This window comes from Habropoda laboriosa, unplaced genomic scaffold, assembly GCF_001263275.1.
Source record: "Habropoda laboriosa isolate 0110345459 unplaced genomic scaffold, ASM126327v1 scaffold135, whole genome shotgun sequence".
Lineage (NCBI taxonomy): Eukaryota > Metazoa > Arthropoda > Insecta > Hymenoptera > Apidae > Habropoda > Habropoda laboriosa.
The window spans coordinates 48,328-63,637 of record NW_017100232.1 but is presented as its reverse complement, the minus strand read 5'-3'; the positions used below and the strand labels follow the sequence as shown (position 1 = coordinate 63,637).

The window sequence follows — 15,310 nt, the reverse complement described above, 5'->3', positions numbered from 1 at the left end:
TTAATTATAGATGTAATAACAAATAAATACACATTCTCCACAAAATACAATAAATATAATAAAAAAGGTTCGCTTCTATACTATAGCATTAATATTATACCATTATTACTTTGGTAACATTCAATTACACATATAATAAAAAAAAGCTCTATACTCTATCACAGTTACAGTATTAATATTATATCATTATTACATTGGCACCGACAAATTACAAACAAATTACGACATAATTACAAACACCCATTCTCCAGAAAAATACAACGCAAACTTATACACAGATCCTAATAACATTGCAAAATTCAGGAAACGAATGCATCCATAGTCCACCAAAATTATCAAAAATTAGATAAGAAAAACTAAAAACTAAAAGAACAAAATTTCACAAGTAATTTTAAGTGACAAACCAAATCTCCACATTTCATGGAGCACACCTCACAGTTAGAAATAGAAACTTCCACTTGGGAAAAAAAATTCCTCCGCCTATTGAAGCTCGAAAACAATATCAAAGAGGAAACACAGATAGAGTCTGCGATTAGAGGGACCATCGTACACGTTTCTACTGATCTCTAGAACAAAACAGAGATTTCTATGTACGTACAAAAGACAGACAGACAGACAGACAGACAGACAGACAGACAGACAGACAGACAGACAGACAGAGAGAGAGAGAGAGAGAGAGAGAGAGAGAGAGAGAAATATAGCGAATCACAGCTGGTGTACGAGTGGGAGTAGATGATAAGGGGACATGGTGGGGAAGCATCTAGAGGGGGCAAGGATAAAGCTACTAACGGGCTGACCTGGTTGGTGGCAGTGTTTGTGCTGTTGCAGACTCGCGAGCAAACTCTCGTTCTCTCCTCTCTCTTCCTCTTTCACCGTCAAACCGAGAACCACACACGGCCCCAACCAGCAAAAGGAGAATCATTCGGGATTCGGAGCTACCAGTTCTCGTGGTCATTTCACACGAGCAAGAAGAAGGTACGTGTGGTTCACAGGTGAACAGAGTTTCCATTAGAGATACACCTCTTTGCTTGGGATATTCGGTCGGAAAGTGTGATTGACATAATAACGCCGTGTTCATCGTTCGTTCTCGTGCAATCGCGAATGAGGCGCCGCGATCGAGCATGAACGAACCTCTTCTACGAACGGAGCTGCTCGAATATTTCGAGAACCAGTAGAACTGGTCTTCTGGACACAGTGTGTATTGCGCAGTTCTCCTCGCACGGATAGTTCAATGGAATCGTGGAACGTACCTTAGAAATTTCGCAATTCACCGAGTTGCGAATCAATTAACATTGGATAATTTCAAGTTGAAGTTCACCTATACTTATCTTTCGCGTATTTACACGAGGAATTCGACAATTCTCACCATTTTTTCGTACATTCATTTCTAGACGGATCACCCGCGCAAGCGAATTCTCCAGTATCGTTTTTAGCAAACGCGAACGCGTAGAATTCCGCGACAGCGATAAATTCAAACGTCCCCCGTGAATATATATTTCTCGTCGTGCAAGAACAACGTTTCCCTCGTTTTTTTCCGTTCCTATTCCACTGGAGAGTGAGAGAGGAGAGACCACGTGGCTCGACATTTAATTACACCGTGGCTGATTAAATGGTTCGATCGATCGACTGGGGCTGGCTACTTGAACATTCAAGCCTCGTTTGCCCGGAGATTCATCCTACTTTCGTGGAACGGTAATTGTTCGAGGGATCTTCTTACCGCGGACGGGCTACGAGGAGGATAGATACGGCACTGGGAGTATCTCTAAAAAGCGAAGCATCATCAACGCGAAATGATTGTGTAATCTCAATGACCTTCGCGTAATCGCGCGCGCACGATGGCGTCGAAAATCTGCTTCCAAGCCTCGCTGAAAAGTTTCGCTTCATCGCTTGGAAAACGTTCTACTGCGATTTTCCAATTTTACGTATTCGAGGTTAGGAAAGAAAGAAGAAGGAGGTTTCTTTAATCTCGAATCGTAGAGCTCGTAAATTTCTACCTATTACCTTGAGAGACGAACGAAGAAAACGCGCAATTGTTTCCTCGTTAATTAAGCAACTCGGAACTCGTAACATAGAAATACTTTTAGAATGAAAAAAACACGAGACAACTTAAGTATATATAATTAAAATATGAAGTCCAATGTTCGAAACGATAAGGTTACGTAATTAAAGCGGAATTCCTGTTTTACTGCTGTCGAAGAAATTTATGCAAAATGGAGGATGGATACGCAAATTAGGTGAACAGAATCCTTCGAGAAGAGACTGTTTATCGAGGGAATTCTTGCGCTGCTGATTTTCAAAGTGGTCTAAGTCAAAAATCTAAAGAGAAAAATGGTATTTATCGCTGTATTTTATGTTGCATTGATCTTTTCGCAGACAAGAGTTATATCATGAGGACAAAGTATTTCGTGAAATAAAAGAATATCTTTGTAATACGCCCAAAGCGAAAATTCTAAATATCTCGAAACGAGTCAGGCCACTTTCGTAATCACCTTTAAGGCACACTTAAGCCTCGAATCTCTCTCTCGAAAATTCCTCGAAAGGCGGACGTTGAATGTTCCTAAACAAATAAAAAGTTCCACAGAGAAAAGACGACGTAGCGTTGAAATACCGTTAGATAGGCGAGAGAATAATCTTACGAACAGCGAGATTTCAAAATGTTGCTCGATTAACTTTCGGTAGAGACGAGGTTTTTTAAAGCCATTTATAGCTTGTTTATCGATTTCCGTATCGCTTCGTTCATTATCTTCGGGGCAAACGATCGATTGGTTACATAATGAAACGTTTCACGGACCGTTTATCGTAGTATCTCGGATACAAGGCTTCGTAGCAAGAACAATCAACTGGACAAATAACCAGCACCAGCGACATATAGAAGAGGCAACGATAGAATCGCGGGTACATCGGTTATCTGTCGAAAAAGAACGTTCCGCTGAGTAACGAAACAAACGAGATACCGTGGTATATATTACATCGATCTCGTGCGCGTTTTAACCAACGCGAAATTAATATTTCTCTCCATTTCTTTATTTTATTCGCTGCTGCCCGCTGCTCTTCTCATCGTGAGAAAGCTCGTTTCACTTAGTTCGTCTCTGTGGATTAATTTTAATTGAAAAAGGAGCAGAGAAACGGAGATGAATTAAAACAGAAAAATGATTAAAAAGTTTGGACACTATCGTTGACCGGAGAAAACGAAGAAAGAGAAATACATAAGGCGGAACGTTTCTAGGTATACAAATTGTGTCGATCGACGGCTGATACGATTGACTCATTTGTACGCAGATCGGAAATACGCTTTGAAATAGAAATGACAATGTTTTGTTGAGAATGTTCGAACAACCACACGTTCGATCGTGACAGTTTGTATCGAATAAGAACGAAGGACGAAGTGTAATATGACTTGTTATAAAATCAAGCATGACTTTTCACGATGTTGACTCGAAGGCAGCGTGAGTCTCACATTTCTACGTCGATCGGAATTTTTTTTCTGAAACTACATTTTTTTCCCTCCTTCACTCCGTTGTTCCCCGTTTTTGAACTAATTCACGGTTCGTGTTGGAATTCGCCGCTATAAATTTTTTCGCTCGCTAGGAATCCGCCATTTTTCTCTAGCCTGAGGCAACGTGGGTTTCGCATTCGAAAAAAAAAAAAGAGGCAAATTCAACTTTTATACCGAGAGCACATTTTATTCTCTATTTCTGAAAAATTCGCGGACAAACTGTAGGATAGAAGTTGGTCGCGAGGCTAGTTCTACACGTTTTGCATTTGTAACGTATCGTTAAGAATTGTGTGTAACAACTGTGAAGAGATCGTAAGGTTAGGCTAGGTTGATCTGGAGAATGACAAAAGAGTTGGAAAAACGCCGACCTAATGTTAACCCGTGTACGATAATCATAGAATTGAAAAAAGAAGTGAAAAGAAAGAGTAACTTTTATCGTTTAAGGGAGTACACCATTCTGAGTCGTCTAAAAATAGCGAGGTTTGGGATTCTTTTTTCGTGGATAACTATCAAATGGGAGGTTTCAATTTGTTCCAGAGAATATAAATGTAACTTTCAGATTTTTTCCGCAATTTTTGCGAAGTAAAAATATCACAAAATGTGGGAGTTATTGCGAAACTGCTTCTGTTAGAAGATCGATCGCTGGCAAGGATTGGAACGTCTAGAATAACGAATTCTTTCTGATTTATAAATACAAATGTATTATCTACAAAAATTGTACATATCGTAGAAACAGTGGAATCTTGAAAAGGAAAAGCTCTTTCTAAAAAATTAAATAATTGCATTTGTGTTTACAAACACGAAAGAATTTTTTAGAAATTCCAATCGTTGCCAAATAATCGATATTCTAACATAACAAGTTTCCCAGTAACTCGTCCATTTTGTAACATTTTTACTTTCTAAAAATTGCAAAAAACGGCTGAAAGTCATATTTACATTCTCTAAAAAAATTGAAACATTTCATCCAGTCGTTAACAACGAGAAAAATTCCCAAACGTTGCCTATTTTTACCCTCCTTAAAACATCACCACCTCAACGCCATCGATAAATCCTGTTCTAATCTCCATGAATCTGTCAGGACGATCTACTTCCAGCAAGCACACTAAACTAGACAACCAATTCTCTAATTGCAGAATTTCCACTACACTGCAAGACATCACCAGCACAAGCATGAGCAAGCAGTTCACGAAGAGTGAGGTTGCCAAATACAGCACGAAGGACAAGACCCTGATAATCCTCCATGACAAGGTGTACGACGTCACGGACTTCCTGAACGAGCATCCAGGTGGCGAGGAGATCCTTCTGGATCATAGCGGCAAGGACAGTTCCGAGGACTTCGACGACATCGGCCATTCCAGCGATGCTTTCGACCTGATGAAGAAATACCTAGTCGGAGAACTGGTGCACGAGGAGAAAACCTACAAAACGCCGAAACAAAGCTGGTCGACGTCCTACGGGAAGAACGAGACGAATAAAAAGAACGAAGGGATGTCGCCGACTATCATGCTCGCCGGCTTAATGATCCTTCTCGCGGCTGCGTACTTTTTGTACTTATAAATACACGGAGATGTTGTAACAAGTGAAGTTCGATTACAAAAGAATGTGAGAGAGAATCTGGCGACCGATGTCGAAGTGTGAATGAGAGGACTGTCCGTTACAAAGTGACTTCATTCTGCTGTGTTTCTTTTCTACTTTTCTTCTAAATATTCTCATCCCGCCTGCGTGAAGAGTGCTGTGCGTCGATTGTTCGGTGAAATTGAACGAGAGGATGGGACAGATCCTTCGATCCAAGGTGGATTTTTCTGAGGATGTGTCCTCGTCGGAGGAGAATTTCGATATTTTTCGGGGATCTGTTACCTCCTGTGCGAATGTTTTAACGAAATAAATACTGTTTAGATAACCTCCTCGAAGCTCTACTCATTATTCACCGAGATCAAACGCTAACAGGCACATCTTAGGATAACAAGCTGGATCGTTATTACCTTTTGGTGTTTGGTTATCGCGAAATTTGTAAGATTGTTTTTTTTACAAAGGAGATTTATTTTTCTCACGAAAAAATTACGAATATATATCTATATCTATCCCTTTAAACGAATCAGATGCAGCTTTCCATCCGCCATTGCTTACCCCGGAGATTTCAATGCTCATTTACATTTTTTCCCAGACGATTATACTCGGCTAGAAGAATTCAGCCAACTATCGTCAAACATAGGGAACTGGTTCGTCTCAGCTTTTCATCGTGTCGGAGAAGGAAAAACCACGGATCGATTCATCCTTATTCCAAGTCTGTACAAAGTGGAGGGGGGGTAGCGATTGACCTGTGTTCGGAACCGCAGATTCCCCTCGACCAACTTAATCGTTAAATTGGAGTCGTTCTCTAAGCGAACTGTCAAGAAGAAGCCCGACGGGCATTTGCATTCGAATGGCTCGCATTACAAAAGCCTCGTTACAAGTTTTCAATGAGAAGAAGCGAGAAAGAGACGCGATCTGATCGATTCTATCGAGAGAGAGAGACAGACAGAGAGATGAACTCTCTTAGTTTCTGCCTGGACCTCGAAAAGACGTTCCTCCTCAGCGCGACGGATTTTCCGACGAAATTTCGCTAATGCCTCGAGCGTTATCGATGTTGCGACAAATTGATGCAGCATACGAATCACGTGGAGATGGTAGGAATTAAATTCACTGCGATTTAAAGGTCTATCCGCGGGTGATTTGGAGTCTGTAAATTGAAAGGTGTTAATACTGGAGAATTTGAAATTTTTAAATTTAAAATATCTGAAATTTTGGGTATTTGAATATTTGAAATATCCGAAATCTTGAATATTTCAAAATTTGAAATTTTGAATATCCGAAAATCTTGAATAGCTGAAATTTTAAATATCCGAAAATCTTGAATAGCTGAAATTTTAAATATCCGAAATCTTGAGCATTCTAATATCTGAAGTTTTGAGTATTTGAATAATAGAAAATTTGAAATTTTGAATATCCGAAATCTTGAATATTTCAAATATTGAGTATTTGAAATTTCGAACATTTGGAAGTTTGCATATTAGAAACAGAAAATATTCAATAACATCTCTTACCCACCCACTGAATCACAATAACACATTTCCAATCTCGACAAGCTAATTAGCTAGTTCGCACGAATACATTTGCTACTCTACCGCCCCAATTTGGCCAATCCATTTTAGAACCACCGAAACGTTAACCGTATACATAGTTCCCTCTGTCAAACACAGCTAAATCGCCTGCTAATTCACTCTAAACAATACCATAATTTGTCAGCGGTGCAATATATTATCAACCGTAAGCCTAATATATCTTCATACTAGTAGAATTCAACAGCTTCAACTTAATTACCCTTTGAACGACCAACAAACAGAGGAACGACGAATAATTCGTTGGACTAATTGGGAGAAAATCAAAGGTATTAACGAAACTGATCGATTGTTGGCGTCAACTGGAGCGAGAGAATTTAACAACCAGGGAAAGGTTCGAGGTGGGAGTTGGAAACGTCGAAGGGAGGGCGAGAATTGCCCAAGAAACCCTCCTCTCCTCAACACGTGTCCCTACAAATGATTTAAGAGAGAGAAAAATAATAATAATAAAACCGAGTATTTCGTAATCGCAAGATTTTTTGATTAAAAAATCGAGAAAGTCTTAATAGATAACAAATCGATTAGAAATATACAGTCATCCATCACATTAATCTTCTTTTTATTCGACATAGATGTTATGTAGAAAATAAACACAATGCGCTCAGATCTCAATTTAATCTTATTATTGGTATCTTATTCTTCCATTTTAATAATATCATTATCTGTGGAATACCTACAACACACTACGTTTCCTACTGTCTGTATATGAAAGATAGAATTGCTTTTGTCGTTCAATTTATAAAATAACGATAGTATTTCATATCAATGTAGCATTGTTACACATATACACGGTGTTCCCAAGAAGAAATGGTTTGTTCAAGAGAAAACCTGAATATCGTCCTCCAAACATTTCCAAACAGAATTATCGATGTATACAAGGTGGGCCACGTAAAACCTGCCACCTAATTTTTTTACGTACCTCGAATGGTTTCAAAGAAAAAATTTTTTAACGAAAGGAAATTTTACACTCGGTTTAAAATTTAAACATCGACATCTGCTACGACATACGGTAGAAAAAAAATGCATAACTTAGATCACCATGAAAGAAAAAAAAAAAAAAAATTTTCTTCCGTTTTATTTACTGTTTGAAATCATTTAAATTGCGTATAAAAATTTTCTCGTGCCACTAATAGCTAGAGAAGATAATTAGGTGGCCTGTTTCACGTGGCACACCCTGTACATTGTAATATTGATAGAACGATGTAATGTACCGTGAAATTATTCGGTTAGACGAACACACTGGAGAATGAAGGGGAAAATCGTAGAATTTCACTGGGAAAGAATCGAACTCTGTAGTTGTGCCGTCGTTTTTCCAGAGACACATGGTATATGCATAACGTATTCTCCCGTCTGGATATAGAAAATCGAGATAAAAATCAAACAAATAATTCCACGGGAACACGTTTCCCTCTACTAGCTTCCTTTTATACTTGCAAACGAAGTTCAACGAGAATAAAAAGCCACTTTGTTTCACGAATCGATGTCAAGCGTTCGAAATCGACGAAACAACCTTCCGCGAACGAGGAAGAATGCCTTGGTCGGTGCACAAAGAGTTGAAAGGCATTATTAAACATTCCGCTTGTAGCGGAGGAGAGACACTTAATCGACGAGGGACAGGAATCGATGCGGTTTCCGATCGATTTTCCTCGTCTCGGAGCCTTCAGACGTCTGTTCTTCAATTATTCTTATTTTTCCTCTCTCTCTCTCTCTCTCTCTCTCTCTCTCTGTCTGTTTACCGTGGCTGTTACCCTCACGATTCACCGAATGCCTGTAATTTATTCGGGGAAATTCAATTACTTATCGCGAGGTACACGATCTTCCGGTTTGAAACCTTTGTTCAATTTCCTTACTCCCGAATTAATCTCCCCACAATGGCTTGTCGAACAAATTCTCTACAATGTTCAATTTTTAACCCCTTCGCTACGGTGCGTCTAAGACAAAAAGCGCTCCGTGTATAGTGGACGAAACAGTAATTATCCGACGCAACGTAAAAGTAACAATATACTGCTGGTCGTAAGTATTACGTACAGAGAGGATTGTGTGATTTAAATTACGTTCCTACGACAAATTTAGTATCACACGTGCCACTCAGAAGTCAAAATGATTATCTCAAATTTTAGTATAAAAGCACACACTCGGTGCTTAATTTTTCATGAATAAAACAAATTTAATAAATCTTACACGATGAAGTTAATCACTTTGGCTTCCGAGCGTGGCTCATATTAGGTTTACCGGAAAGTTCTGTCCAATAACGTCATTTCAAGATCCAAAGATGAGTGATTCTACAGAAATTGAATCCACAAATTACCATCGTTACAATAACGATGGGAATTATATTGCTCAGTAAATATTAATAAATGTATCGAAAATGTATTATCTTCTTTCTATTCAAAAACGGACAGTAAAAATATACAAAGCATATGTATATTTTTATTATAATTCGTTAGCAAAGCTTCAAACGACCCACGTTTATATAACACTTTTCTCTTATTTATACCCATAGAATACACTGACAAAGTTTCGCAAACTTGATCGAAAAAAACCGAGACACCCGGTATATACGCTCCTCGTAAACGAGCGATTCTTTTCACAAAGCGTGTACACGAACCTTGCGTAACGAAAGGGTTAGAGCATTTCAAATTACAAGGAAATAAATTTCAACGTGGTCCAAAAAACTGATAGACCGAGAAGAGCGACGGTAATACGCTTGTTACGTACAAACGAAGTCCCTAGTTTCTCAATTCTGGCGTAAAAAGGACGAGAGAAGGCAGAGCGGTGAGATAGGGTGGACGGAGGAGTACGTTCGAAGGGCGGCCGGAAACGAGGCAGATGGCGGTCAGAATAGGAAGGATGTGCGGTTTTCCACATGTGTCCACCGCTCACCGCAGACCGCGCCCATCGGCGAAGGAGAAGAAGAAAGGGAGCCGGAAGTCGGGGCTCGTGGACCCGCGAGAAACACTTTCTACAGGAAGAGGAGTACAGGACGACATCGGTTAACGATCGCCGGAGAATTCGACAATTAGCGGAACCAACGTGGTACGCAACGATGCTCGCTCCAGGTGAGAAGTTTATGCACATGTATGCGGTTGTTCACGCATCAGGTACCGCGGTAATTGGGCGAAAGCGAACACGTGAAGTTACAACTTGTTAGAATGGTGACTTTCAAGTTTGCCGAGGCTAAGTGAGTTTTCGACGCTGGTGAATTGAGAATTATCAAGATTTCATTGTTCACAGGGTTTAAACTGGTGAATATTTCGTTTTCTTTTTCTTGAAATAGCATTTAACCTTTACCTGGGCACGAGGAGTGTTCTCTGCACCCCAGTTTGTGGGATATTTTGTTACATTGTTCAGCTGTCGTGCATCTTTCTTTTAAGAACATTTGTTCAACTTGATGTGAAAACTAAAATGATACTTCCTCCAGCGATGATGAGTGAAAAATAAATGCTAAACTATTTATTAACTTTTGTTTATTAGTACTCGGTATAGGTGCTTAAAATTATTTAGTACTACAATATTTTTAACGAAGAATATCTGTAGTGTCCCGTAAGTTGCTTTATTATTTAGAAATTGAACGACCTTTATTTCTGTTGTATATTTCAAAATTTCTGTTTCAGATATTGAAAACTTCTTCTTTGGACATTCATCATGGACAAATTCACAACGGAGCAACATATAAGAATACTTAAATTTTATTTCCAAAATGAACACGACAAATTTAATACAAATAAACAAAGAACAAAAAGTTTATTCAATTTTGAAACTGAAACGTCGTTACATTGTGTTTCTTCAAAAAATAATTTAACTTTTCTCATCAATTAACTAGTTTGATTGTTCCAAACTTATGAAAATCATTACTCTTTAAATTAAAATATTCTTCGAACGCTACATTTACAGTGTCTTCATTTTGGAATAATTTATTTACTAAAAAAAATTGTTCAAATGCTTGAAAAAAAAAGGTCGAGTGAATAAATGTAGCAAAATTTCAAATTCCTGGATTGTTTCCAATCATTTTTCTTAAAACGTCCACGACTCTATCTGACCTCTCAGCTAATTTCCAATAAAGAATCACCAATCTTGAATGTTGCACACCAACATCGGAGTGTCCTAACATTTACATAACCTTCTTCAAATGCTAAATTTATATTTTCACCGGTCCACACCGCAGTAACTCTAAATTTAAACTTCCAAAAAAGAATTACGCGAATATCCCAATTATTCATCGCCTCAGATAACCATATCCAAACAATTGTATTGTAAATTTTCTTACTATCCAATACACGTGTACCACAGCAAATTCCTTCTTCTTAACAATTGTGAATAAAAATCAAATATACAACATCTACCCGCCAATTTCAGCTGTTGAAAACCCAACAAGTCTAGCAGAATCTCCGTTTAAAAACCTGTCGCGAACACACGAAATCACGAAATACGCTATTGCTTTGAAGTTCGTCGGATCATTCGGTATCGCTTTATCCCACTTATTGTTAGTCCTCTCTTCGTAACACGATGCTATAGGATCCGATTCATAGATGTGACCGTTTCGGCCAGTAACAAAAATACATACGCCCTGTCCTTACGATTGTGTAAGAGAAATTGAGCCTGTTACACTATACGCACTCCTTCCGCTAGCCAACTTCTCGTCTTTGCGCAGCCACGTAGTTACGTAATTTAGCAACTACATATACCTTAATTAACCATTAACCAAACGTTCTATCCGTCGGTAATAGTGTTCCAAGGACGAGATTCGTTCTCTAAAAATTTCCGAGCATTATCTTATACTCGCCGTAGAAACGATACGATTTTATTCTTTTCAAATTTCCCGCGCAATTCTCCATTTACGCGTTCCCTGAATGTACGCAAGTTAACGGACAACACGGACGAAATTCCGCGTACAACGTCGAAGGAAATTTCCTCGTGGACAGTCTAATATCGCTAAAAGCTTTTTAATAAACAGTCTTTGAGCACATCGGTGCGGCTGGTTGGTTGCGCAAGAATACGACCGCGTGGCGCACAGGAAGGGAGGAGGCTTTGCCTTCTCATGAGAGAATCTCCAACCCCGCGCTCGCTCTTACCCTTTCTCGCATTCTTTGGCCCAGGGTGGAAACGGACGAAGAAAGGAGAATTGAATGGCGGAGAGAGAGCGTGGAGGAAGTGGCGAGAGATGAAATTTGGAAGGAAAGGGAATCGGGGGGGATGATGGAAATGGAATTAAAACGAGAGCTGACGAGAACGCGATGTGTATTGTGTACGGGCGAGATAGAAACTGTCTCTCCGGTTGTAGAAGGTGAAACTTGAACCGGTAATAAAATAAAATAGAAGGAAGAAGTTATCCTGGTGGACGGAGAATGGGGTTGTAAAGGAAGTAGGTGGCAGAGAAGAGAGAAGAAAAGAAGCAGAAACAGTTGGGAAAAGTTGTGAAAAGAAGAGGAGGAATAATGGAAGATTCGTCGCGGAGGAAAGAGAAATTGAAAACGACGGGGAAGGATAATGGAATGCTGGATGAACTAACGCGAAAAGAAAACAGTGACATGGCGTGGAATGGAGGGGAAAAAAAAAAAGAGAGCGCGAGAAAAGGGGGACAAGATGGTTGAGATTATAAGAAAATGGGATTGGGGTGGGATTGCGTGTTACAGTTTCACCTGAATTAACACTCTGCGAGAAGGTGAAAATCGAGATAAAATTACAAAATATCAGGTAAATTTCAGGAATTGTTAATGAAATCCGGTCAAATTCGATTTTTCGCAAGTAATTGCTAGCGTTGTCTTGAAGCAACAATTCTGTTCAAATCGCATTCAAAATTAGCTATTAGTCCAGATAATATTACTGATGATCGTGAAATGAAGAAAAAATATTCGTTAAATTCAATCGATACCAATTTTTCAGAACGAATTAATAAATAAGCTTCAACATTTAAAGTGACCAGACGTATTAACACATTTGCGTCGGATGACGCACATATGCGTCATTCAGGTATTCACTAGGATTCCGAATGACGCGAAATACGTCATTGAGATTTTCACATATCTGTCTGAAAGTAAATTTATAAAACGCTGTAAATGATTGAATTTCTTTTCAGAAATGCCGTGACAGATGTCTGATAGTTGTATACGTTTTACGAAAGAGTAATTTACCACATTCTTGAAAATTTCTTTGAAAAATAATAATTAGTTGAAAAGTGACGATTGAAAGAAAAGACGCGAAATCACCCCGTGCACATGTTAAGCGCTGCTCTAAGAGCCCCGTCGCCATTTTGTACTGATTTTAAGAAAAACAACTCTAAATATATAAAAAATATATACATATACATAATTAAAGCAATTGAGTATCTTTTACGTACTCTGGTACAAATGTTTTTGCATCACACAACACCAGTTCAACGTTTCGAATAACAAATAAAATTTGGACGATGAAAAAAGGCAATTAGGGTCAGATACTTTGAAAAGCATATTAATTTTAAAGTACAGTATCAATGTAAACAGTGATCAGTTTTATAAAAACATTTCACATAACGAAGAATCATTGAAAGCAATTCTTTCTTCAAATAAACATGTGTATCCGTTGCCCAAGTATTAGGTACTCAAGTATTAATCCATCGTTATATTTAATAACAGCAAAGTAGAGAGTCTGACTTGTTTACTTTTTCTAATTCGTTAAATACAACAATTAAAATGTAATTTTCCTTTCCATCGCATAAATTCATTTAACAAAAATGTACCGAATTTGCATTGAGAAAATCCGGTCAGGTTAGCTACCAGTCAATAGGGTGAAGAGGAACTTTTGAGAATGCAATCAAAGATAGAGAAGAGAGAGAAAAACTAGTGAAAGAGGAGTCGTTGTTTATTCTACGAAGTAGTTGAGACATACGATATTGTCCCCGAGTAAAGTGGTTCCTTTTTCGCGTTTCCACCACCCTTTCAGACCCTCTCGCCAAAAAGATCCATGTCTCTTTATAGCGTTCCGCCCCTGGGTCTCTCGGTTCTCAGGAGCTTTTCTACGAAAAGCATAAATTACCACCGAGAATTATGGCGAAATGACACGCGAGATCTCGTTCTCTTATCTCCACTGGCTCACTACTCCACCCTATATAGAGAAAGAACGAGAGAGAGAGAGAGAGAGAGAGAGAGAGAGAGAGAGAGAGAGAGAGAGGTTCTGACACTCATGTGAGCATTTTTACGTTCGTCGTCGCGCGGCCTTACGTCTCGCGAGGGGCGTATTACGTAATTACCAGAGGGGAACGCCGAATGGCGAAGGCGATCTCGAGATTACACCGCCCTCACTGTTATTTCGCGCTGTTTCACGCGTCGAACCACAACACGCTTCCAGGTGGGGAAGAGAAAGAAAAAAGGTAAAATGTCCGAAGAGTAATTGAAACATGGTGAACTAATCTCGTTTCGAGATAATTTTGAAGTGAATTCGAATGGTGGAGAGAAGGATAGGATATCTGAGGATTACGGGGTGGTTTGACGAGAGACTTCCGGTATGGAGGCTAAGTAATTCTTAACCAGAGCTGGGCAAAATATTAGTTCAAATAGTAAACGGTAAATAGCCTATTTTATTTTAAATCGGGCGTGTAACTGTACAAATCAAATAGTTTATTCGTTGCAATGACTCAAAATAGTATTTAAAAACAGTGTTTTATGTGGATGATATTGAAAATAGTCGGGGTACATTTTGAAATATTTTATTTTCATATGTTTCCAGTTTGTTTGTAATTAAGCGAGTTGCTTAAACGACGAGACAAGCTTGAGATATTTCATTTTATGTTCGAGATTGTTAGAATAAAAATATATTAGAATATCTGAACCGCGTACAGTTGCGGTCATTAATTTCCGGCCATTTTTAGAACAGTGTAACTTTTTTAAAATTGCACATAACGACTTGATTTTTTTCTTTTTTTTTTTAAAGTTAGGATTAGTTTACTAGATGACGTGTGCAAAAGATTTTGAAAAAATTGTAATTTGTGGAAATCGCGAAAAAAATTGTAAAGGTCACGGTTTGCAACTTTTTTATCTGAGCTTGTTGTGAAAATTTAAAACATACGTTCTGTAGATTAATGTCAATTAATGTTGATGGAGAAACAAGCGACAGGCATAGAAAGATGTAGGAATCTTCAGATTTATTACAGTTATAGGCCGAAAGTCGTGAAAAACAGTGATTTTCACAATCTTTAAGTTTGTAGCTCATAGCAATGTTAACCGATTTCGATGAAACTTTCAGCATGTGTATAATTGACATAAATCTACAAAACGTATCTTTAAAAATTTCATTATGTGACCTTTACAATTTTCTTCGCGATTCTCACAAATTTTTTGGGAATCGTCATCTAGTAAACTAATCCTAACTTCTCAAAAAAAACCCCAAGTCGTTTGGTCCAATTTTGAAAAAGTTGTACTATTCTAATAGTGGCCGGAATTAATGACCGCAACTATAGCAGCACATGTATATTATTTAAAATAGCATTTCAAATATATTTTCTTTAAATTTCACCCAGTTCTGTTGTATATTTTTCTTTGTTAAACTCATAAAGCTTTTGGAAGCCAGTGTTTTATACTGCACTTACATTTGAACACCACGTTGGTGTCTTATGGGAAGCTATCGCACAGACGCCAGTATCGCTTGTGTTCTGTCCAAGTAACAATAAGTTACAGGTTGCAAT

At 38.4% G+C, this 15,310-nt stretch overlaps 2 protein-coding genes across 3 annotated transcripts in view; one reads left to right on the top strand and one right to left on the bottom strand.

Annotated features, from left to right (window-relative positions):
* Positions 1-15,310, bottom strand: part of LOC108571637 (heterogeneous nuclear ribonucleoprotein K) — a 94,094-nt gene that overhangs the window by 34,698 nt on the left and 44,086 nt on the right. The window lies entirely within an intron of this gene.
* Positions 802-5,637, top strand: LOC108571639 (cytochrome b5-like). The gene is made up of 2 exons (XM_017933729.1): positions 802-975; positions 4,630-5,637. The coding sequence occupies exon 2, from the start codon at positions 4,667-4,669 to the stop codon at positions 5,051-5,053; it is 387 nt and encodes a 128-aa protein (XP_017789218.1). The 5' UTR covers positions 802-975; positions 4,630-4,666; the 3' UTR covers positions 5,054-5,637.